The 21,721-nt window shown below is 46.0% G+C and overlaps 2 protein-coding genes across 3 annotated transcripts in view; one reads left to right on the top strand and one right to left on the bottom strand.

Moving 5' to 3' along the window:
* taf12 (TAF12 RNA polymerase II, TATA box binding protein (TBP)-associated factor) overlaps window positions 1-8,823 on the top strand; it is a 36,631-nt gene extending 27,808 nt beyond the window's left edge. For both annotated transcript variants that reach the window (XM_078423058.1, XM_078423059.1), the window contains 2 exons: window positions 5,759-5,847; window positions 8,415-8,823. In XM_078423058.1, the coding sequence (XP_078279184.1) occupies window positions 5,759-5,847; window positions 8,415-8,450 (125 nt within the window). In that variant the 3' untranslated portion in view covers window positions 8,451-8,823. The remainder of the gene's footprint in view (window positions 1-5,758; window positions 5,848-8,414) is intronic.
* A 2,584-nt stretch (window positions 8,824-11,407) lies between these two features.
* Window positions 11,408-19,436, bottom strand: LOC144606927 (ras-related protein Rab-39A-like). The gene is made up of 2 exons (XM_078423429.1): window positions 19,165-19,436; window positions 11,408-11,768 (listed from the first exon to the last, which is right to left on the bottom strand). The coding sequence occupies exons 1-2, from the start codon at window positions 19,434-19,436 to the stop codon at window positions 11,408-11,410; spliced, it is 633 nt and encodes a 210-aa protein (XP_078279555.1).
* Window positions 19,437-21,721: the final 2,285 nt, after the last annotated feature.

Here is a 21,721-nt window from a genome sequence, read left to right as displayed (position 1 = left end):
CTATTTTTATTGGGGATATAAAGGGAATTAGGACATACTTTATAGGGGCAGAATTAGGCCATTCGGCCCATCGAATCTATTCCACCATTCAAGTCGATCTATCTTTCCCTCTCACCCCCATTTTCCTGCCTTCCCCCCCTAACCCCTGATACCCTTACTAATCAAGAATCTGTCAATCTGCGCCTTAAAAATATCCAAAAGACTTGGCCTCCACAGCCGTCTGTGGCAATGAATTCCACAGATTCACCGCCTTCTGACTTCATTCCATCCTTAATGACTGCAGGCCATCTTGGAAGTGGTTGAGTATAAAATGCTTTCCTTTTGGGTCTGGAGTCGCAAAAGCCAAACTGGGTAAAGAGTGCAAATATCCTTCCACAAAACGGCCAATTGAGAACTTAACAGTTCTCAAAACCACCGTTAACGATGATGCCACTTTTATTCCGATTCACCGTGGGCAGCGGTAGAGTTGCTGCCTCACAGCTCCAGAGACCCAGGTGCCATCCTGGCTAAGGGTGCTTATCTGTACGGATTGTGCTCCGGTTTCCTCCCACACTCCAAAGTCTGAAGAAGGGTCTCAACCAAAAACGTCACCCATTCCTTCTCTCCAGAGATGCTGCCTGTCCCGCTAAGTTACTCCAGCATTTTGTGTCTACCTCCAAAGACATAAGGTTAATTGGCTTGGTATTTTTTTTAAAGTTGTCCCTAGTGTAGGATGGTGTTAATGTGCGGGGATCGCTGATCAGTACGGATTCCATGGGCCGAAGGGCCTGTTTCCGCACTGTATCTCTAAACTAAACTAAAATTTCATTTCTGCAGTGCTGCAATTCAAACTTGTGTCTCTGGCCTTACTATCCAGACCTGTTAATCACGTATGCCCCTGTCCCCTAATGCTAGGGTGAGTTGTAATTACTAGTAGTTATAAACAGGTCAGATATATTTTCCCCTGACACAAGTCTGAAGAAAGGTCTTGACCCGAAATGTCACCCATTCCTTCTCTCCCGAGATGCTGCCTGACCCGCTGAGTTACTCCAGCATTTTGTGTCCACCTTTGATTTAAACCAGCAACTGCAGTATTTTTTCCCTAGGTTAGATATATTGTCCATTTAAAAATATATTTTAAAACTATGAGAAGATAATAAAGTGATAGACAATAGACAATAGACAATAGGTGCAGGAGTAGGCCATTCAGCCCTTCGAGCCAGCACCGCCATTCTATGCGATCATGGCTGATCACTCTCAATCAGTACCCCGTTCCTGCCTTCTCCCCATACCCCCTCACTCCGCTATTCTTAAGAGCTCTATCCAGCTCTCTCTTGTAACCATCCAACGAACTGGCCTCCACTGCCTTCTGAGGCAGAGAATTCCACACCTTCACCACTCTCTGACTGAAAAAGTTCTTCCTCATCTCCGTTCTAAATGGCCTACCCCTTATTCTTAAACTGTGGCCCCTTGTTCTGGACTCCCCCAAAATTGGGAACATGTTTCCTGCCTCTAATGTGTCCATCCCCTAATTATCTTATATGTTTCAATAAGATCCCCCCCTCATCCTTCTAAATTCCAGTGTTAACATAACATAACATAACATAACAACACTTTATTGTCATTCGGCACAACACCGAACGAAATTTCAGCAGTCACAAAACACAGCAAAAAAGAAAAAAACACAGGACACCCGACCCCAACACAAACATCCATCACAGTGACTCCAAACACCCCCTCACTGTGATGGAGGCTACAAAACTTCCCCTCTCTTCCCCCCGCACCCACGGACAGGCAGCTCGACCCCTACCGAGGCAACCGACACGCACAGCCCCCGCAAGAGGATGGAAGGCCCCGCGGCCGAGCCGCCCCGGACACCGAAACGTCCCGCGGCTGCACCGGGCGATGTTAAGTCCAGCGGCCGAGCCGCACCGGGCACCGAAACGTCCCGCGGCCGAGCCGCACCGGGCACTGAAACGTCCCGCGGCCGCACCGGGCGATGTTAAGTCCAGCGGCCGAGCCGCACGGGGCACCGAAACGTCCCGCGGCCGAGCCGCACCGGGCACCGAAACGTCCCGCGGCCGAGCCGCACCGGGCGATGTTAAGTCCAGCGGCCGAGCCGCACCGGGCACTGAAACGTCCCGCGGCCGAGCCGCGCTGGCGATGTTAAGTCCAGCGGCCAAGCCGCGCCGGGCACTGAAACGTCCCGCGGCCGCACCGGGCGATGTTAAGTCCAGCGGCCGAGCCGCACCGGGCACTGAAACGTCCCGCGGCCGAGCCGCGCCGGCGATGTTAAGTCCCGCAGCCGAGCCGCGCCGGGCGATGGAAGGCCCCGCGGGCGAGCTGCGCCCCGGGGAAGAGACCTAATAAAAGAAAGGTTTCCCCCCGCCCCACCCCACACCCCACACCCCCACCACACATACACAGCCAAAAACAGAAACAAAAACCATCCCAACACCGACACAAACAGAAAAAAAAGAAAAAAAGACAACAGACTGCCAGAGAGCCGCAGCCGTTAGGCGCAGCCAAGCCCAATCGCTCCAGCCTATCAACATACGACAGTCCCGCCATTCCGGGAATTAACCTAGTGAACCTACGCTGCATGCCCTCCATAGCAAGAATATCCTTCCTCAAATTTGGAGACCAAAACTGCACACAGTACTCCAGGTGCGGTCTCACCAGGGCCCGGAACAACTGTAGAAGGACCTCTTTGCTCCTATACTCAACTCCTCTTGTTATGAAGGCCAACATTCCATTGGCTTTCTTCACTGCCTGCTGTACCTGCATGCTTCCTTTCATTGACTGATGCACTAGGACACCCAGATCTCGTTGAACTCCCCCTCCTCCTAACTTGACACCATTCAGATAATAATCTGCCTTTCTATTCTTACTTCCAAAGTGAATAACCTCACACTTATCTACATTAAACTGCATCTGCCATGTATCCGCCCACTCACACAACCTGTCCAAGTCACCCTGCAGCCTTATTGCATCTTCCTCACAATTCACACTACCCCCCAGCTTAGTATCATCTGCAAATTTGCTAATGGTACTTTTAATCCCTTCGTCTAAGTCATTAATGTATATCGTAAATAGCTGGGGTCCCAGCACCGAACCTTGCGGTACCCCACTGGTCACTGCCTGCCATTCCGAAAGGGACCCATTTATCCCCACTCTTTGCTTTCTGTCTGTCAACCAATTTTCTATCCATGTCAGTACCCTACCCCCAATACCATGTGCCCTAATTTTGCCCACTAATCTCCTATGTTGGACCTTGTCGAAGGCTTTCTGAAAGTCGAGGTACACCACATCCACTGACTCCCCTGTCAATTTTCCTAGTTACATCCTCAAAAAATTCCAGTAGATTTGTCAAGCATGATTTCCCCTTCGTAAATCCATGCTGACTCGGAATGATCCTGTTACTGCTATCCAAATGCTCAGCAATTTCGTCTTTTATAATTGACTCCAGCATCTTCCCCACCACTGATGTCAGACTAACTGGTCTATAATTACCCGTTTTCTCTCTCCCTCCTTTCTTAAAAAGTGGGATAACATTTGCTATCCTCCAATCCACAGGAACTGATCCTGAATCTATAGAACATTGAAAAATGATCTCCAATGCTTCCACTATTTCGAGAGCCACCTCCTTAAGTACCCTGGGATGCAGACCATCAGGCCCTGGGGATTTATCAGCCTTCAGTCCCATCAGTCTACCCAAAACCATTTCCTGCCTAATGTGGATTTCCTTCAGTTCCTCCATCACCCTAGGTTCTCCGGCCCCTAGAACATTTGGGAGATTGTGTGTATCTTCCTCAGTGAAGACAGATCCAAAGTAACGGTTTAATTCGTCTGCCATTTCTTTGTTCCCCATAATAAATTCCCCTGCTTCTGTCTTCAAGGGACCCACATTTGCCTTGACTATTTTTTTCCTCTTCACGTACCTAAAAAAACTTTTGCTATCCTCCTTTATATTATTGGCTAGTTTACCCTCGTACCTCATCTTTTCTCCCCGTATTGCCTTTTTAGTTAACTTTTGTTGCTCTTTAAAAGAGTCCCAATCCTCTGTCTTCCCACTCTTCTTTGCTATGTTATACTTCCTCTCCTTAATTTTTATGCTGTCCTTGACTTCCCTTGTCAGCCACAGGTGTCTCTTACTCCCCTTAGAGTCTTTCCACCTCTTTGGAATAAATTGATCCTGCAACCTCTGCATTATTCCCAGGAATACCTGCCATTGCTGTTCTACCGTCTTCCCTGCTAGGGCCTCCTTCCAGTCAATTTTGGCCAGCTCCTGCCTCTGCCTCTGCCTCTGTAATCCCCTTTGCTATACTGTAATACTGACACTTCCGATTTTCCCTTCTGCCTTTCCATTTACAGAGGAAAATTTATCATGTTGTGATCACTGCCTCCTAATGGCTCTTTTACATCTAGTCCCCTTATCAGATCAGGATCATTACACAACACTAAATCCAGAATTGCCTTCTCCCTGGTAGGCTCCAGTACAAGCTGTTCTAAGAATCCATCTCGAAGGCACTCTACAAACTCTCTTTCCTGGGGTCCATTTCCAACCTGATTTTCCCAGTCTACCTGCATGTTGAAATCTCCCATAACCACCGTAGCATTACATTTTTGACACGCCAATTTTATCTCCTGATTCAACTTGCACCCTATGTCGAGGCTACTGTTTGGGGGCCTATAGATAACTCCCATTAGGGTCTTTTTACCCTTACAATTTCTCATTTCTATCCATACTGATTCAACATCTCCTGATTCTATGTCACCCCTTGCAAGGGAATGAATATCATTCCTTACCATCAGAGCAACCCCACCCCCTCTGCCCACCTGTCTGTCTTTTCTATACGTTGTGTACCCCTGAATATTCAGTTCCCAGCCCTGGTCCTCTTGTAGCCATGTCTCAGTGATCCCTTACAACATCATACTTGCCCATGACTAACTGAGCCTCAAGCTCATCCACTTTATTTTTTATACTACGCGCATTTAAGTACAACACTTTAACTTCTGTATTTACCTCCCCTCTCACATCGGTCACAATTGGCCCTGCCCTTAATTTCTTTTCCCCTCTAGAACTTCTGTTCCCATTCTTCCGAGAGTCTTTTGCAATATCTCCTGTATTCCCTTTTTTTACCTCATCTTCATATTCACAATTTGTTAACCCCTCCCCCCCACTACTTAGTTTAAAGCCACAGGTGTCACACTAGCAAACCTGCCTGCCAGAATGTTTGTCCCCCTGCTGTTAAGATGTAACCCGTCCCTTTTGTACAAGTCATCCCTAGCCCAGAAGAGATCCCAGTGGTCCAGAAATCTAAATCCCTGCTCTCTGCACCAGCCCCTCAGCCATAAATTCATACCCTCTATCTCTCTGTTCCTGACCTCACCAGCACGGGGGGCCAGCTCCTGTCTGTAATCCCCTTTGCTATACTGTAATACTGTAATAGAAATATTAAATAGCTAAAAATATTTGGGTTGCTGTATTAATGTCATGCAAACAAATTGAAATCATTGATGTTTAAATGCTACAATTGATGATACAACATTACTGCAATATCTCAGTTATAGATTAAATAATTGCACGTTTTAGTGACCATTTAGTTATTGTCGCACTAACCTCTAGAGGTTGTTACCCAATGCTCTTTTCATGTGGTATTGATTAATGAATGGTAGTTACTTTACTTTTCAGTCAGAATTTTTTTTAAGGTGCTCAATTTACATGCCGGTAATTATCATTGGTATTTGAATGTATGTTTGACTCTCATTGCTGCAGAGCGCCAGTGGAATATGTGGATACCAGGATTTGGTTCAGATGAAATTAGGCCCTATAAAAAGGCCTGCACAACTGAAGCTCATAAACAGGTCAGATATATTGTCTCTTTAAATATATATTTTATTACTGTGGGAAGATAATTTTTTTTTAAAATACAGGTCCACCACCAATTTTCAGAGTCTTTCTGGATTATCCGTTTTGCCAGATCGACAGAGGTCACGGCTTCTGAGAGGTGTCTAAGGGTACCGGAACGGCCTGCCGAGGCAATCAAGGGGCCGAGATACCGGCCCGCAAAGTTGACCGCGGAAGTCGGCTACGGGAACGGATCTGCCGGGCCGGAGTTCCAGAGCCCCGGCTGCACTGGGCAGATTTCACCGGAGCAGAAGTTCCGACGAAGTCAAAATCGTCCGCCTCACCCGGTCTAGGCGCCACATTTTCAAGGGGACTTCTGAGAGTGGGGGGGGGGGGGGGTCAAGTGCCAGAAAGCTGTGGAGGCCAATTCACTGGATTTCTGGATTTCAAAAGAGAGTTAGATATAGTTCTTAGGGCTAACGGAATCAAGGGATATGGGGAGAAAGCAGGATCGGGTACCCCCGTTCCTGCTTTCTCCCCATATCCCTTGATTCCGTTAGCCCTAAGAACTATATCTAACTCTTGAAATCCTGTGAATTTCGGATGATCAGCCATGATCATATTGAATTCGGATGATCAGCCATGATCATATTGAATTCGGATGATCAGCCATGATCATATTGAATGGCTAATATGATCATGGCTGATCATCCGAATTCAATTGGCTCGAAGGGCCAAACGTCCTACTCCTGCACCTATTTTCTATGTTTTAATGAGTCTCGTCATTTTGTCCGGATTAAAGGAGGTGCTGGGCCTGTGATAGAAATATTTTAAAAACTATTAAAATGTTTGTGTATTAGCATTTGAACTTCCTAATGAGCACTCGTGTCATGCCTGCTCAATGCTAATGGGGAAGGAAGCGCTTTCGCTGGAGAGGCTACGTGGCCTGACAACTGCTCACCGCCCTCTCAGTGGGCAGGCAATGCCGGCCTTCCCAGACAACAACAAAAAATCAATAGAAATTATTCATCAGTGGAATGTCAATCACGGCACTACTCCATTGATGGACACAAAGCACTGGAGGAACTCAGCAGGTCAGGCACCATCTCCAGAGAACATGGATAGGTGACGTTTCAGGTCGGGACCCTTCTTCAGAGTATCCTGACTCAAAACATCACTTATCCATGTTCTCTGGAGATGGTGCCTGACCTGCTGAGTTCCTCCAGTGCTTTGTGTCCATCAATGGAGTAGTGCCGTGATTGACATTCCACTGATGAATAATTTCTATTGATTTTTTGTTGTTGTCTGGGAAGGCCGGCATTGCCTGCCCACTGAGAGGGCGGTGAGCAGTTGTCAGGCCACGTAGCCTCTCCAGCGAAAGCGCTTCCTTCCCCATTAGCATTGAGCAGGCATGACACGAGTGCTCATTAGGAAGTTCAAATGCTAATACACAAACATTTTAATAGTTTTTAAAATATTTCTATCACAGGCCCAGCACCTCCTTTAATCCGGACAAAATGACGAGACTCATTAAAACATAGAAAATAGGTGCAGGAGTAGGACGTTTGGCCCTTCGAGCCAATTGAATTCAGATGATCAGCCATGATCATATTAGCCATTCAATATGATCATGGCTGATCATCTGAATTCAATATGATCATGGCTGATCATCCGAATTCGGACATGCTGCTTGACCTGCTAAGTTACTCCATCATTTTGTGTAAACCAGCTTCTGCAGTTCCTTGTTTCGGCAACTCCATAGATATTTTGTTTTTAAGAGACCAACTGGTGTTACTGTGCTTCCTCGTTTTTTATTGCTACTTATTTAATATTAAGGTGTGACTGAATTATGTTCCTTTGGTAGAATAATTTATTCTGTACTTGGATTGGAAGGATGGATGTGAGTGCATTTAGTGTCCTTAAGTTAATTAGCATGGAAACAGTCCCTTTGGCCTATCTTCCCCATGCTGACCAAGGTGTCTTACTGAGATAGTCTGATTTGCATGCATTTGGCTCATTTTATTCAACATTTTTGTTTATGCATGTATCTGTCCAAATGTCTTTTAATTGTAAACCCTCCCCCCCACCCCCCCCACACTTCCTCGAGCAGCTTGTTCCATAAACCTCTAAACATAGAGCTCTTAAGGATAGCGGAGTCAGGGGGTATGAGTCAGAAGGCAGGAACGGGATACTGATTGAGAATGATCAGCCATGATCACATTGAATGGCGGAGCTGGCTCGAAGGGCCGAATGGCCTCCTCCTGCACCTATTGTCTATCACCAATTAAATTTGCCAAGAGACAAAAAATTGGCAGCAGTTCTTGCTGACTCTTCCTTCTCATTACCTAGTCCGTGGATGACTTATTCAGAGAGTATTTTTATATAAACTTTCAATCGACAGGAAATGCAGCACAATACTCTTTTTTTGAGAGTGTCTTTATTGTTAATGCCTTCCTCTAATTGTGTCCAATTTTGAACGGTAGATTGGACTTCTGGGTGGCATATTTTAAATTCTAGTGGTTTCCTGTGAGAAATGCAAATTAATTCATATCTTTACATGACCTCACACTTTTTTTTCTTGCAGAGAATGGCACTAATACGCAAAACAACCAAAAAATAAAGCTTTGATGAAGAGATCATGTCTGCAACAAAGTTCTGAACATCGTGTCACATTCTCAGGCTGAACCTCAAGTTCTGTAGAGGAACCTGTAATGGCTGATGGTGTGAAAATGAACTCATGACATAACTTTGTACTTGTACCAACACACTGTAGCAACATGTTTGGTGCTTGATTCTCCTTGGCGAATACAAACTTTAAGGACTTGTACAAAGTGAATGGTGTGTGTGCGTGTGTGTGAAACTGTGCCGTTTCTTTGTTGATTAATGGTAGTGTGATCTATTGGGACTTGGTGGAGTGTTAAGTAGTTGGTTTTCATATCTTTGTATAGAGGTAATGTTGACCATTTTTGCCAATAAAATATTACTCAACTTGAGCGCAAGTAGTACATATATTTATCACCCAGACTGTTAAAATCAGTCGTGCAACCAGGCTAATTGTGTAAAGCTCTCCAATATTGCTTGTAGGATATGACATCTCTTCTGTTTTCCATAGTCTTAAACATCTTTAGGTTAGTTTATTGTTATGTGTTCCTAGGTATAGTGAAACGCTTTTTTGTTTCATGCTATCCAGTCAGCGGAAAGACCATACATTATTACAATCAAACCATCCACAGTGTACAGACGCAGGATAAAGGGAATAATGTTTAGAGCAAGATAAAGTCAAGAAAGGTCCGATTAAAGATAGTCTCAGGGTCTCCAATGAGGTAGATGGTAGCTCAGGACCTCTCTAGTTGTTGGTAAGATGGTTCAGTTAGCTGATAACAGCTGGGAAGAGACTAAAAATAGGTGCAGGAGTAGGCCATTCAGCCCTTTGAGCCAGCACCGCCATTCAATATGATCATGGCTGATCATCCAAAATCAGAACCCCGTTCCTGCTTTCTCCCCATATCCCTTGATTCCGTTAGACATAGGTGCAGGAGGAGGCAACTTGGCCCTTCGAGCCAGCACCACCATTCATTGTGATCATCTCAACAGAAAATTGACTTGCTGAGGTCTGTTTAGATCAATTTTATTTTCAAACTAGTAATTCACAATGTACAAATAATTGTTTAAATTAATAAAGTGAATTAACCTGCATAAAATAGCAAATATAAGGGTTTCTGTTCCACTTAAATATCACAATACAGTTTACAAACATTTAAAAGTTAATGAAACAAGTTTTGATGATTTTCTTTGCATCTAAAATAATTACACTGTATACATTTGGAATTTTGATCTTAAAATAGGATTTTCCAGTGCAGAATCTGGAGTGTTTTAACATTTAATAGCAACCACTCTACCAGTGTCTTTGTGAACTTAAACACTTGGAAGATATTAAAATAATATCTAAAATGAAAACTAAAATGATAGGAAACCTCTGATCAAACAGCATCAATGGAAATAAAAATCAGTTAATGTTTCAGGTTGAAACTTCAACTGTTTCTCGTTACACAATAGCTGCCATACTCGAGTTTTTCCACCATTTTCCATTTATATTTCTGATTTCCAGCATCTGTAATCTTTTGATTTTCATTTATCAGTAATATGAAGAAATCCCGGTCACCAAATCCATCTGAATATAGTGGGGAAAAAATACACCTATAAACAGTGGATAGACACAAAATGCTGGAGTAACTCAGCGGGGACAGGCAGCATCTCTGGAGAGAAGGAATGGGTGATGTTTCTGGTCGAGAGCCTTCTTCAGACTTAACACCTATAGACTTTACATCTATAAATAGAATAGGTAGTCACCTTGGTTAATTTATAGTCATTTAATGGTCCGTCTCAGTCTCTGTCAAGGTCACCCCAGCTGCCGGTTGAGAAACAACTGGGGTAGACCGGGTTTATGAACCTCCACCCTGTTTAACATTGTCAGTCAAATAATGCATTCGACCAGCATTGACCCGAAATGTCATCCATACCATCTCTCCCGAGATGCTGCCTGACCCGCTGAGTTACTCCAGCATTTTGTGTCCACCTTCGATTTCAACCAGCATCTCCAGTTTTTTTTCCAACACAAAAACTACAAATGCCAGGTTACACCAAAGATAGACACAAAATGCTCGAGTAACTCAGCGGGACAGGCAGCATCCTAGAGAGAAGGAATGGGTGCCATTTTGAATAGAGACCCTTCTTCAGACTGAGAGTCAGGGGAGAGGGGAACAATGAGATATGCAAGGAACATGCAAGGTGAGAAAATGACAGATCAAAGCAGACGATGATCAAGGAAATGTAGAATGGTTCGTTGTTGGCTGAGGGGAAGATGCCAATGAGGCACACAATCAGTGAAATGAATCGAGGACAGTGAAACTAGATGGAGAACTAGGGTGGGAGAGAGGCCCGAGGCCAGCTAACAACCCAGCGGCATGAATAGTGATTTCTATAAATACAAGTAACCCTTGCTTTTCCTCTCTGTCCTTCCCCATCCTAGTTCTCCAACTAGTTTCACTGTCCTCTTGATTCATTGTAGTGTTCGTGTGCCTCATTGTCACCTTTCCCCCAGTCAGCAATGATCCATTCTACACTTCTGTGATCGTTATCTGCTTTGATCTGTCCTCTGCACACCATGCCCTTCCATATCTCTAGTCTCCCTCTCCCCGGCTCTCAGTCTGAGGAAGGGTCTCGACCCGAAACGTCACCCCTTCATCAGTCTGAAGAAGGGTCTCGACCCGAAACATCAGACCTGAAACGTCACCCCTTCATCAGTCTGAAGAAGGGCCTCGACCCGAAACATCACCCCTTCATCAGTCTGAAGAAGGGTCTCGACCCGAAACGTCACCCCTTCATCAGTCTGAAGAAGGGTCTCGACCCGAAACGTCAGACCTGAAACGTCACCCATTCATCAGTCTAAAGAAAAGTGTCGACCCGAAACGTCACCCATTCCTTCTCTCTTGAGATGCTGCCTGACCCGCTGAGTTACTCCAGCATTTTGTGTCTCCCTTCTCTCCAGGGATGACTCCTGACCCACAAAGCTGAATGTCATCGGTTGAGGAGGACCAGGCGTTGTGTTTCACTAATTCCTGCAGATTTCACCAACTCAGCGATTGAAGACGCCAGTGTGTGAAAGGCTCCTTGTACATTTGTGTCGTCTTTGGCAGACGCCTCGATGTATCTCATGCCCAGATCCGCGGCCACTTGCTCAGCTTCCTCTTTTGGGATTGTCCTTTCAGCTGACAAGTCGCTCTTGTGGCCAACGAGAAGGAAGACACACTGACCCTGGTCCATCATGTCACCACTTTCATCCAGCCAGCTTCTGATATAGTCTAGAGAAGTACGGCTGGTTATGTCAAACACAAGCAGACCACCAAGCATGATCTGGAGATGAGATTGCGTCATTGTCCTGTTAAAAAAAAGACAAAAAAACCCCGATCAAATCAAATGGTCTAATCACATGAGCAAGAGTCAATGAATTTAGTTTTGTTTATTGTCACGTGTACTGTGGTACCGTGAAAAGCTTTTGTTGCGTGCTAACCAGTCAGCGGAAAGACAATACATGATTACAATCAAGCCATTTACAGTGTACAGATACATGATAAAGGAATAATGTTTAGTGCAAGGTAAAGCCAGCAAAGTCCGATCAAAGATAGTCCGAGGGTCACTGTGAGGTAGTAGTTCAGCACTGCTCTCTGGTTGTGGTAGGATGATTCAGTTGCCTGACAACAGCTGGGAAGAAACTGCCCCTGAATCTGGAGGTGTGCGTTTTCACACTTCTATACATTTTGCCCATTTCGGAGAGGGGAGAAGGTATAGAAGTGTGAAAACGCACACCTCCAGATTCAGGGACAGCCTCTTAGTTCTTCTGACAGCCTGATAAACTAATGTTAGACTCAGAATCACACAGCATGGAAACAGGCCCTTCAGCCCAACTTGCCCATGCCGATCACCATGCCCCCATCTGCACTAGTCCCACTTGCCTGTGTATGGCCCGTATCCCTCTCGACCTGTCCTATCCATGTACCTGTTAAAAGTTTCTTTGTGTTGTGATAGTCCCTGCCTCAACTACCTCCTCCAGCAGCTCGTTCCATGCACCCACCACCCTTTGTGTGAGAAGGTTGCCCCTCATGTTCCAATAAAATCCTTCACCCGTCACCTTAAGCCTATGTCCTCTGGTTCTTGATTCGCCTACTCTGGGCAAGAGACTCTGTGCATTCACCCCATCTATTTTAGTACAACTAAAGGACTATCTCACTTGTCAATGGTGCACATTTTCCAGCTACCTCAAAGAGTCAAGGGAGTTGTCATATGTACCAAGACAGAACAATGACATTCTTACTTGCAACAGCTCAACAGGTTTGTAGAGACTACACAATAGATACCTTCTCAATAATATTTCCTGAAAGATTCCTAATTTGAGGAAGGACATCAATAGACAATAGACAATAGGTGCAGGAGTAGGCCATTCGGCCCTTTGAGCCAGCACCACCATTCAATGTGATCATGGCTGATCATTCTCAATCAGTACCCCGTTCCTGCCTTTTCCCCCATACCCCCTGACGCCGCTATCCTTAAGAGCTCTATCTAGCTCTCTCTTGAATGCATTCAGAGAATTGGCCTCCACTGCCTTCTGAAGCAGAGAATTCCACAGATTCACAACTCTCTGACTGAAAAAGTTTTTCCTCATCTTGCTATTGAGACAGTGCTGCGAAGGTTCACAAGGTTAACCCCCGGGATGGCAGGACTGTCATATGAGGAAAGATTGGAAAGACTGGGCTTGTATTCACTGGAGTTTAGAAAGATGAGTGGGGATCTTACAGAGACGTATAAAATTATGAAAGGACTGGACAAGCTAGATGCAGGAAAAATGTTCTCAATGTTTGGGGAGACCAGAACCAGGGGCCACACAGTCTAAGAATAAAGGGGAGGCCATTTATAACTGAGATGGGAAGAAACGTTTTCACTCAGAGAGTTGTGAATTTGTGGAATTCTCTGCCACAGAAGGCAGTGGAGGCCAATTCACTGGATGAATTTAAAGTTAGATAGAGCTCTAGGGGCTAGTGGAATCAAGGGATATGGGGAGAAGGCAGGCACGGGTTACTGATTGTGGATGATCAGCCATGATCACAATGAATGGCGGTGCTTTTTCAAAGGGCCAAATGGCCTCCTCCTGCACCTATTTTCTATGTTTCTAAGGTGATCTCACGGTACGACATCTTCCATTATTTTCTTAATTACATGGAAGCAATCCAAGGTGGCGCAGTTGTAGAATTATTGCCTCACAGCGCCAGAGACCCAGGTTCCTTCATAACCTCAGGTGCAATGTGTAGGAAGGAACTGCAAATGCTGGTTTACGCCAAAGATAAACATAAAAGCTGGAGTAACTCAGCGGGATAGGCAGCCTCTCTGGAGAGAAGGAATGGGTGACGTTTCGGGTCGAGACCCTTATTCAGACAGGTGCTGCCTGTGCGGAGTTTGTACGTTCTCCCCGTGATCCTGTAGGGTTTTCTCCGGGTGCTCCCACACTTTGAAGACACACAGGTTTGTGGGTTAATTGGCTTCTGCAAATTGTAAATTGTTCCCAGTGTGCAGGATAGTGCTTGAGGACAGGGTGATCACTGGTCGGTGCAGACTCAGTGGGCCTGTTTCCACGCTGTATCTCTAAAGTAAAGTCTAAACTAACGGATGTCAAATTTCCATCACTGAAGGACATTCACGAACTGCATGAATTTTATTATTAATAATGCAATTTTTAAATAAATACTGATAAGATTCTTGCCCTTAACTGTTCATTTTCCCCGTACATTCAACTTCCCAAAGTGCAACACCTCACAATTGCTCGAATTAAAACTCCATTTGCCAATTCTGTATGTGACCTTGATCCCGCTGAATATGTTGACAGTCGTCCTCACAGCTCCACCAAGCTTGATGTTTTGTTTAATTCAAAAAAAATCTTCAATTATTAAAAAATAATATTTACAATACAATAAAACAAAACAGAACAGAACCCATCACCATAATACAATACAAACAAATAAACTAAAGGAACTATCATACAACTATTTATTCACAAAATGCTGGAGTAACTCAGCAGGTCAGGCAGCATCTCAGGAGAGAAGGAATGGGTGACGTTTCGGGTCGAGACCCTTCTTCAGTCTGAAGAAGGGGCTTGACCCGAAACATCACCCATTCCTTCTCTCCTGAGATGCTGCCTGACCTGCTGAGTTACTCCAGCATTTTGTGAATAAATACCTTCGATTTGTACCAGCATCTACAGTTATTTTCTTATTATACAACTATGTTGCACTCCTTGTCCAGGGTGCCCAGCGGTCCCGGAAATCCCCCAGGGTGCCCATGGACAGTGCGTAGTCCCTCTCTAACACCACCCGGGCGCAGATGTAACCCCAGAAAAGGGGCAGGCAGCCGGCTCGGGCAGAGCCCCTCTTCCGCCTAGCGCCGACCAAGTTTGAGGTTGTCGGCAAACTAACTCACCACTCCATCTACATTTATGTCCGGGTCATTTATAAACATCACACAAACAGAGGTCCCAGGACGCACAGATCCCTGCAGAACTCCACTGGTCACAGATTTCCAGCTGGAAAAACACCTTTCAATCACAACCCTTGATCTTCTAAGTAAACTAGTTCTGAACGCAAAGACCGGGTCACTGTGGATTCCTTGCAGGTTAATCATCTGGATCAGCCCACCAAAAGGGACTTTATCAAATGTATCACTGAAAATCAGTCAGCCTAACCCAACAGCAAAAACAACAGCATGTTTACACGGTGCTTTTAACCAAGGGGAACACGAAGGAGTGTTACCAATTTTTTTTTAACAATTTAAAAAATGTGGATAGGTTGCAAAATCTTGCAAGAGGCAGAGAGAAAGGCTTTTAAAAAAGTGTGGGAAAAGAAGAGATGCAGAGAGTTAAGAAGAAGGGTCTCGATCCGAAACGTCACCCATTCCTTCTCTCCTGAGATGCTGCCTGACCTGCTGAGTTACTCCAGCACTTTGTGAAAAAAAAACATAATCAGTTTGGGTTTAAAATGCTCTGTACATTTAATTTTATGCAATTGATATAAACCTATTCTTAAATAAAATATTTTTAAAAAGCAAAAAGTAAAGCAGTAAAAAGCACACATTTGCTCTACACTTCAGGCCTGCCAGAGAGAAAGGATAACAAAACATAATGACACTGTAAGAATGTCAAGAATTTATCCTGAACCATGAGATTGCTGAGTTCCTTCCCGACTTATCTGCAGATTGGTCAGATCTCCTTTGTTTAGATCCAGTGATGTATTATTTCTGTAGATAATTTCCTACAACCATTTTCATTTAGAAACCAGCACTATCTCCACAAAACAGAAGTCAAAGAGACACATCATTTGCTTTTCCAATCCCCACCCCTCCCCCTCCCCCCCCCCCCCCCCCCCCCCCCCCCCCCCCCCCCCCCCCGGGAGTTTAGATTTGTGATATTAAGTTTATTAATAACATTCCTAATTTCGCCTCAGGTCTGAGAAAGAACCACCATAACATGATGGAGACACAAGAAACTGCAGATGCTGGAACCTTGCACAAAATGCAAAGTACTGGAGGAACTCAGCGACTCAGAAAACATCTGTGGAGAGAATAGACAACAGGCAAGAGTGTAGATGGGACATGTTGGTCGGCACAGGCAAGTTGGGCCGAAGGGCCTGTTTCCACACTGTATGACTCTATGACAGATGCCATTTCTGGTCGGGAACCTTGCTTAGACTTTATAGATCTGAATAGGCACAGGTAGAGTGGATGTGGAGAGGATGTTTCCACTGGTGGGAGAGTCTAGGACCAGAGGTCACAGCCTCAGAATTAACGGGCGCTCTTTTACAAAGGAGGAGGAGGAACATCTTGAGTCAGAGAGTAGTTAATCTGTGAAACTCATTGCCACACAGGGCTGTGGAGGCCAAGTCAGTGGATATTTTTAAGGCGTAGGAGGGAATTGCCGATGCTGGTTTAAACCGAAGATAGACACAAAAAGCTGCAGTAACTCAGCGGGACAGGCAGCATCTCTGGAGAGAAGGAATGGGTGATGTTTCAGGTCAATACGTCACCCGTTCCTTCTCTCCAGAGATGCTGCCTGTCGCGCTGAGTTACTCCAGCTTTTTGTGTCTATCTTCGATATTTTTAAGGCACTGATAGACAAGTTCTTCATTAGAACGGGTGTCAAAGGTTATCGGGAGAAGGCAGGAAAATGGGATCAGGAGGCAGCGATCAGCAGTGATTGAAAGGCGGAGTGGACCCGATGGGCCGAATGGCCTATTTCTACTCCTATAACTTGTGAGCGTGACTGATTACACAAATGATTCGGGCCACCCTCACTCCTGGCGAGATGATCAGTGGAACAACATTCAGGTCCATCACCACTGGGGCAAGTCCACAGGTGGAGAGATACTCACGCAAACCTCAAGGTCTTTTACCAGGGAGAGCGAAAACAATAGACAATAGACAATAGGTGCAGGAGTAGGCCATTCGGCCCTTCGAGCCAGCACCGCCATTCAATGTGATCATGGCTGATCATTCTCAATCAGTACCCCGTTCCTGCTTTCTCCCCATACCCCCTGACTCCGCTATCCTTAAGAGCTCTATCTAGCTCTCTCTTGAATGTATTCAGAGAATTGGCCTCCACTGCCCTCTGAGGCAGAGAATTCCACAGATTCACAACTCTCTGACTAAAAAGGTTTTTCCTCATCTCTGTTCTAAATGGCCTACCCCTTATTCTTAAACTGTGGCCCCTGGTTCTGGACTCCCCCAACATTGGGAACATGTTTCCTGCCTCTAACGTATCCAACCCCTTAATAATCTTATACGTTTCGATAAGATCCCCTCTCATCCTTCTAAATTCCAGTGTATACAAGCCTAGTCACTCCAGTCTTTCAACATATGACAGTCCCGCCATTCCGGGAATTAACCTAGTAAACCTATGCTGCACTCCCTCAAGAGATAAGGGAGTTCTTGGTTCAATTGTAAAGGGGTCCAAGACAACTGCAGAACACACACTGCTCCATGGATCACCAGCACACGTGCACACCTAACCATCCGACCAACAACTTGAGAGTGGTCCTGAACTAATATCCCCTTCATTGGAAACCCTCAGGCTATCCTTGATGGGTATTGGCTTTATCTTGCACTAATTATTATTTACAATATTCCCTTTATCATGATTCTGCACATTTTTTTTTTAGATTTTAGAGATACAGCGCAGAAGATACCCTTCGGCCCACTGGGTCCGTGCCGCCCAGCGATCCCCGCACACTAACACTATCCTACACCCACTAGGGACAATTTTTACATTTGCCCAGCCAATTAACCTACAAACCTGTACGTCTTTGGAGTGTGGGAGGAAACCGAAGATCTTGGTGAAAACCCACGCAGGTCACAGGGAGAACGTACAAACTCCGTACAGACGGCGCCCGTAGTCGGGATCGAACCCGAGTCTCCGGCGCTGCACTCGCTGTAAGGCAGCAACTCTACCGCTGCGCCACCGTGCCGCCCACTGTACACGGCTCTATTTTAATCATGTATTGTCTTTCCATTGACTGGATAGCACGCAACAAAAAGCTTTTCACTGTACCTCGGTGCACGGGACAATAAAGTAAACTGACACACACTTTAATGACTGACACACACACACACTAATGACAGATAGACACACACCCACACAATCTTCCCCATATTGGAATTTCCTATCATTCAATGCCTCCCTGCCCCTCTTTAATCTCCACCCACCCTTACATCTTCTTACCTGCATACAGTATAGCTTGGCCCCTTTCCTTCACTGTGTCTGGAACCCCTCTCCCTCCTCATACTCCCACCCACCCAGTCACCAGCACTGACACAACGTCCAACCCAGACCCCTCCCTCCCTCCCTCCCTCCCTCCCCCCCTCCTTCCAAACCTCCAGATTCAGGGACAGTTTCTTCCCGGCTGTTATCAGGCAACTGAACCATCCTACCGCAACCAGAGAGCAGTGCTGAACTACTTTGCACCTCATTGGTGACCCTCGGACTATCCTTGATCAGACTTTGCTGGCTTTACCTCACACTAAACGTTATTCCCTTTGTCATGCAAGAAAATAACTGCAGATGCTGGTACAAAATCGAAGGTATTTATTCACAAAATGCTGGAGTAACTCAGCCGGTCAGGCAGCATCTCAGGAGAGAAGGGATGGGTGACGTTTCGGGTCGAGACCCTTATTCAGACTGAAGAAGGGTCTCGACCCAAAACGTCACCCATTCCTTCCCTCCTGAGATGCTGCCTGGCCTGCTGAGTTACTCCAGCATTTTGTGAATAAATTCCCTTTGTCATTTATCTGTACACTGTAAATGGCTCAATTGTAATCATGTAGTGTCTTTCTGCTGACTGGTCAGCACGCAACAAAAGCTTTTCATTGTACCTCGGTACAGGTGACAATGAACCAAACCGATTAACTGTGAAACATCACCAAACCCCATGTTCTCCACAGATGCTGCCTGACCCGCTGAGTTACTCCAGCACTTTGTGTCCCCCCCCCCCCCCCCTCCCCCCCCTCCCCATCCCCCTCAAAACATTTGAGACAATTTCTACTTACTTCAATCAAACCAACAAAACCACAGCTGTAGGAAGGAACTGCAGATGTTGGTTTAAACCAAAGAGACACAAAAACTTGGTGTAACTCAGCGGGACGGGCAGCATCTCTGGAGAGGAGTGGGTGGGGTGGGAGTGGGAGTGGGTGGGTGGGATGGGGTGGGAGTGGGTGGGATGGGGTGGGGTGGAAGGAAAACAAACCTGTGTTCTTTATCCCCCGCCGTGTCCCAGACCTGGAGCTTGACCCGGGATATCGCCGTCGTGCCCAGCATGTGGATGTAGTAATCCACGCCAATGGTTTTCTGCACAGCCTGGTTAAAGGTTCCCTCTGTCAGGCGGTGCACGAGTGAAGTCTTGCCCACTCCAGACTCGCCCACCAAAATCACCCGGAATTGACAGATTAACTTCTCCAAGTTTGTCCGTTTGTTTGTGAGTTTGGAAACTGCGCCGAGAGTGGGCAGCGCCTGGCCCATCCCGGCTTGGCGAGGCTTGGCTTGGCTTGGCGAGGCTTGGCTTGGCTAGGGGAGGCGCTGCGTCCTTTGGAAGCACTCACTTACAACAAGACTCACAGCCCAGCCCGGCTCAGCCTGCCCACTTGACACACACACACACACACACAGATTGCTGGTCAGATCAGCCAATGGCTTGCTGCCGACCGCTCTGAACTCAATCACTCCAAACCCTCCAACACAATGCATCATCGTTGGAGATAGAGTGATTGGATGTAACGTGAATGTAGGAAAATATCTGGTACAAATCGAAGGTATTCATTCACAGAATGCTGGAGTAACTCAGCAGGTCAGGCAGCATCTCAGGAGAGAAGGGATGGGTGACGTTTCGGGTCTCGAAACGTCACCCATCCCTTCTCTGAGATGCTGCCTGACCTGCTGAGATGCTGCATGACCTGCTGAGTTACTCCAGCATTCTGTGAATAAATACCTTCGATTTGTACCCAAGGATCTCGACCCAAAACTTCACCCATCCCTTCTCTCCTGAATTGCTGCCTGACCTGCTGAGTTACTCCTTACTCCAGCATTCTGTGAATAAATGCCTTCGATTTGTACCCAAGGGTCTCGACCCACCCCTTCTCTCCTGAGATGCTGCCTGACTTGCTGAGATGTTGCCTGACCTGCTGAGTTACTCCAGCATTCTGTGAATAAATACCTTCGATTTGTACCCAAGGGTCTCGACCCAAAACGTTGCCCATTCCTTCTCTCCTGAGATGCTGCCTGACCTGCTGAGTTACTCCAGCTTTTTGGGATGCAACGTGAATGTCACTGAAGAAGGGTCTCGGCCCTCACCCTCACCCACCACTGATGCTGCCTGAGTTACTCCAGCTTTTTGTCCTCTGTGATCACTTTATTTATTAATTAAGCTTGGGGGACTGGACTTTTATTTTTGTGCCTCCGATCCGTATCCGTGCAGGCTTCTTGGCCATCGATTTAATTGTAAATAACTGCACCCTTTTTGTGGGCAGCGATGGAAATAAAGACGATGGGTTAAAATCTTCAAACAGCGCCCGGAGTCAGGATCGAACCCGCGTCTCTGATGCTGGAAGGCAGCAACTCTACCGCTGCGCCACCGTGCACGATTTCAGCGTAGGAAGGAACTGCAGATGCCGGTTTAAACGCAAGATAGACACAAAATGCTGGAGTAACTCAGCGGGGCAGGCAGCATCTCTGGAGAGAAGGGACATTCTTGCTACTGAGGGCGTGCAGCGTAGGTTTACTAGGTTAATTCAGGGACTGTCGTATGTTGAAAGACTGGAGCGACTAGGCTTGTATACACTGGGATTTAGAAGGATGAGAGGGGATCTTATTGAAACGTATAAGATTATTAAGGGGTTGGACACGTTAGAGGCAGGAAACATGTTCCCAATGTTGGGGGAGTCCAGAACCAGGGGCGACAGTTTAAGAATAAGGGGTAGGCCATTTAGAACTGAGATGAGGAAAAACTTTTTCAGTCAGAGAGTTGTGAATCTGTGGAATTCACTGCCTCAGAAGGCAGTGGAGGCCAATTCTCCGAATGCTTTCAAGAGAGAGCTGGATAGAGCTCTTAAGGATAGCGGAGTCAGGGGTTATGGGGAGAAGGCAGGAACGGGGTACTGATTGAGAATGATCAGCCTTGATCACATTGAATGGCGGTGCTGGCTCGAAGGGCCGAATGGCCTCCTCCTGCACCTATTGTCTATTGAATGGGTCGAGACCCTTCTTCAGAATGAATTTCAGAATGAAAGGGCGGCACGGTGGCGCAGCGGTAGAGTTGCTGCTTTACAGCGAATGCAGCGCCGGAGACACAGGTTCGATCCTGACTACGGGCGCTGTCTGTACGGAGTTTGTACGTTCTCCCCGTGACCTGCGTGGGTTTTCTCCGAGATCTTCGGTTTCCTCCCACACTCCAAAGACGTACAGGTATGTAGGTTAATTGGCTGGGTAAATGTAAAAAAATTGTCCTTAGTGGGTGTAGGATAGTGTTAATGTACGGGGATCACTGGGCGGCACGGACTTGGAGGGCCGAAAAGGCCTGTTTCCGGCTGTATATATATGATGATGATGATGATGAATTCAGGTTTGTAGGTTAGTTAATTGGCTTGGTGTAAATGTAAATTGTCCTCGTGTAGGATAGTGTTAGTGTGCGTGGATATAGAACACACAAGACAAAGTATTTAATCTTACTTTTTTACTTGAATTATAAATATTTGTAACTGGTAATAATATATCAGCTTTCACTTTTGTTAATTTTAGTCATAGAGTCACAC

This window comes from Rhinoraja longicauda, chromosome 27 (genome assembly GCF_053455715.1).
Source record: "Rhinoraja longicauda isolate Sanriku21f chromosome 27, sRhiLon1.1, whole genome shotgun sequence".
NCBI lineage: Eukaryota > Metazoa > Chordata > Chondrichthyes > Rajiformes > Arhynchobatidae > Rhinoraja > Rhinoraja longicauda.
This window is presented reverse-complemented; position numbering and strand designations above follow the sequence as displayed.